This window comes from Rhagoletis pomonella, unplaced genomic scaffold (assembly GCF_013731165.1).
Source record: "Rhagoletis pomonella isolate Grant_MI unplaced genomic scaffold, Rhpom_1.0 Rhpom_scaffold_14108, whole genome shotgun sequence".
NCBI lineage: Eukaryota > Metazoa > Arthropoda > Insecta > Diptera > Tephritidae > Rhagoletis > Rhagoletis pomonella.
The window spans coordinates 1-4,032 of NW_023472634.1; the positions used below are offsets into that span (position 1 = coordinate 1).

The following is a 4,032-nucleotide window of genomic DNA, read 5'->3' on the forward strand; positions in this document are numbered from 1 at the left end:
ATGTACACTAAATAATATTAAAGCAGTACAAATTTTACTTGACACTACACTGAGGGAAATAATGCATAGTAAAAATGAATACTTTATATTTGATTATCGTTTAAAAATGTGCGTACTTATAAATAATACCAGCAGGCCAAAACTTAGCACGCGCATATTTAAATGCCATCTATAGAGGACAACACATTCATACTTACATACGTACATGCTCTTGTACTCACGAACGGCGCATGTACATATGTATGTTGAGCGGAGAGAGAACAAGAAGATGTTGGCATCACGTTCGGACTTCACTCCGATCAAAGGAGATTTACTCCGGTTTTTTTAAATTTTTTAAATCTACTCCTCTACTCCTCCTGACTTAAAACCTGTGCCGTTTTTTCACTTACATTCTGGGCCTATTGGTCCCGTTTTTTTGCAATTAATTAAGTGTTTAAAAAAATTAATTTAGGAAGAGGTTTTAATAAAGCAGAAAAGGTCCAGGGCCTTATGCTTTTTTTTTTAAGATCTGAAATGTATACATATTCTCTTTTATATAAAATACCCATAACTACATAAATATGCAACACATTATTCTTACATTGGTTCGCGTTTTTGTTTTTACGTCAATTGAAAATAAATTTAAGTGATTTAGTATTTCCTGCATCTAAGTAAAAGTTTCAGAGTGCTTTTTAGAAGCATGTACATGAGTAATTGAATAGAAACATTACTTGCTCATAAGATCTGTCCCATGTAAAATTTTAAAATTTTTGATTCGTATGAAAGCGAAAATAAAAATGGAAATCTTATACGACAATTTTTTTATTACTCCAATTTTTGAAGTGATTTACTCCTAAATCGAGTTACAGTCCTCCGAACACTGGTTTTGTAGTTCGAACAATGGTTTTGTTTGTGCGCAATTCATTTATACCGTTATGATTTTGTAGCAGCTTGTGGTTGATGGAGAAGAAAGAATGTCTGAAAAATTAAAAGAAATTTTGCATAGTTTTGCCTTGGATGAACTGCTGGAAGAACTTACTGGTAAGTAGAAGTAATTTGTATAAAATATTTATTATATAAACATGTAATATTGATTGTTCTAGCGGCTGGCATTGAATTTCGCCATTTACCTTATTTGAGCGAAGGAGATATCGCCGACGCTGTAAGAAAAGTGGGAATAAGAGCCGAATTCCGCGAAAAGCTTTTTGATTGGCGAAATAAGCAGGTATGTAATGTATATTTTTTTAAAAAACATTGTTATTGAAAGTGCTAGTGTATTTTGTTAATGAAAATAATGCATGTGAAAGCGATAGAATTGCATTCCTTTGTCCATAGAAGTACAAGTATGCATACATATTTATGTGCGCATTTACTATGTACATACATATCGGGGAATCACATCAACTCTCCTAACGCGGCGCGCGAGCCCTAAATTGTTGGTTTCAATTTGCGCTGATGGTATGTATATATATATGTACATATAGTATATGTGTATATATTTCGAAGTAGTTTTCCTCAGCTTACCAATGGCGCTATCACATTTTAGGAGAGTTGAAGTGGTTCCCTCATATGTATGTATGTATGTACATATACATATATGAATGTACGCAAACGGCTTCCGTGCTTCCACAAGCCCTTTGCGTCGCAGGAATATGTAATTCCGCGTGGCTGCTTTTAATCACCCTGCGCATCTTATGCGCATTATTAGTTGTATTCACCAAATCAAGCAACGACTGTTGACAACAGCCAGGCCACTTGCTCACTTTGGTGGATACCACTATTGTTAGCGTAATAAAAATTCATACAGCAAGTGGAAGATGTTAATTATGTACGTCATTTTTATTCAGACCTATGATGCTGACGGGCTGCACAGCAATGTTGACCAATGTGAATTCCATTATGTGGTATAAATACATACATTATATGTAATCAGTGAAAAATATTTAAATAACTCGTTTTTATTAGTCTTTAAAGAGGATACTAAAAGACTGTTCTGCTGGTAGAACCATTCATGATTACTATGAGTGCAACGGACATTTAAATAATAGCCAACGCGATCGGATTATAAACGCTGTTGTGGAACACGTTGTTGCAAATAATATAAAATTAAGGCCCGTCAACTTCGAGCAATTTTTAAAAGACATACAAATGTTGTTTCCTGAAGAAAAATGTTCTTTGGTAATGCAAAAAATTTTCGATATAATTAAAAGTGTTATCAAAACGTTTAATGTAGGTGCATACTAATAACTTTTTTTAATTTAGGAATATTATTACATTCCGCGTAAAGGGAAAAGACCGCCTGCTGGAAAATTATTTTCAAAATATATAAATATTACCGCAAAGGAAAGAAAAAAAAAAGGAACAACTAAACATAGGTGCGATAATTTGGATACCTCAATTCCTGATCTAGCAACTGAGTTTGATGAATCGATTGAAGCTAGTATAAAAGAGGAGCTACGAAGGGAATCATCGGATTGGGAAGTGGTTCTAGACAGATGGGACAGATCTTATAACATTCGACAACGCGATTTAACACTTCTGAGTAATTACGATTTTATTAAGGAGTGGCCAAAGTTAAAAGACGCCAGAGGTCCCCAACTGGTAAGTTCTCTAATTTTATATTGAACATATCACCCGCGTTTTTCACTGTTACGTTAATTAAAAATTTTTGTATGAACTAAAAAGGCTCGCAGTTAATTTTTCCATATCGCTCATTTACTTCCATGTACATATAAACATATTTTTTTGTATACAGATAAACTCCGACTTCAAGCGGTTGCATCCTAACAAAGAACATTTATTAAAAACTAAATGGAGTGCTTTTAAACAGAATATTCGAGAATATTACTACTTAAATATTGCCAACGCCGCCTGCAAATCCCTTTTAAAAGACTTAAGTGGTGTGAAACAAATAGGTAATTTTGTATGTATACAGTAAACCACTTAAGTCTAGGCTCGTAGAATTTTTTACAATGCATTGCAAAGTATGAAAATGTTTTTATTTTAATTGGTTTCAGGTAATTTTTTTTATAAAAATATAGTTCATATACAAAAAAACATAAAAATTAAATTTCTAAACCTTTTGCAAAATTAAGGAAAACTTAGTGAATTCTCATTTAAATTTTAAACCTTCTAATCTGATTTTTTATAAAAAGTTTTATTATACAGTTTTGTAGCCTATTAAATTGTAGTTGATAACTGCTAGTCTGATTTTTGATAATTTTTTTTTGCTAACTTTTTTCCATATAAAAAGGAATCGCTTAACATACCTTGTATGGAAAAAATGCGTGAGACCGTCAGCAAAAATGTTATCAAAAATCAACGGGATTGTTTAGTAATTTTCAATTTGAAATTTATTATACTAAAATTTTATAGACAAAACTGATTAGAAAGTTGAAAATCTATTGAAATTAAAAAATTTAATTAAAAAGCTTTGCATACATTGTAAAAAATCCTCTGTGCTTAGACTTTTGTGGTTGCCTGTATGTCAAATTTAAGAGGTCATAGAAGCGGAAAATAATGTGCCTTAAGAATAAAAACTAAGCGATTGATTTTTCTTAAAATTTCAGACCTTTTACTCGATTTATTCAAATAATTTTAAGAAAAAGCAAATGCTTAGTTTTTATTCATAAGACCTAATATATTGAAATACCAATTTAAAAAATTTGAGTAAATATGTATTTTTCTCCTTGTTTAGATGCTGAAGATTGTGTGCTAACAACGCTAATACATTCAATTTTACCTCCAACCGCAAGATTCCATAACACGTCAGGAGCATCAAAAGCAAAAGCTACAATATTGGACGCGCAAGAGTTCTTTATTATCAAAGTAGAAACTATAGGCAATGTTTATGAAGAAATTCAAAAGTATGTTGACAAATGTTATATGAATTCATTTACAGTTCAACCTTTTATAATAATGGAGGGAACATATTTATCACCTAAAGCCTTTTTTGCTTATATTGATAAAATCATTTACAAGTTTGACTCTTTTATTGAATGTCTGGATTGTACTTTTAAAATATTTCAAGTTTTAAATCTAAAGTATCCCGCA

At 31.6% G+C, this 4,032-nt stretch overlaps 1 protein-coding gene across 2 annotated transcripts; it reads left to right on the forward strand.

Moving 5' to 3' along the window:
* Positions 1 to 859: 859 nt before the first annotated feature.
* LOC118757071 lies at positions 860 to 4,032 on the forward strand (the record flags this gene model as incomplete). 2 transcript variants are annotated; one of them, XM_036491803.1, is given in 7 exon segments in its annotated part: positions 860 to 1,020; positions 1,083 to 1,204; positions 1,827 to 1,880; positions 1,945 to 2,157; positions 2,242 to 2,580; positions 2,735 to 2,894; positions 3,677 to 4,032. In XM_036491803.1, coding segments are annotated over 7 exon segments (1,311 nt in total), but the record flags the coding sequence as incomplete, so codon positions are not given.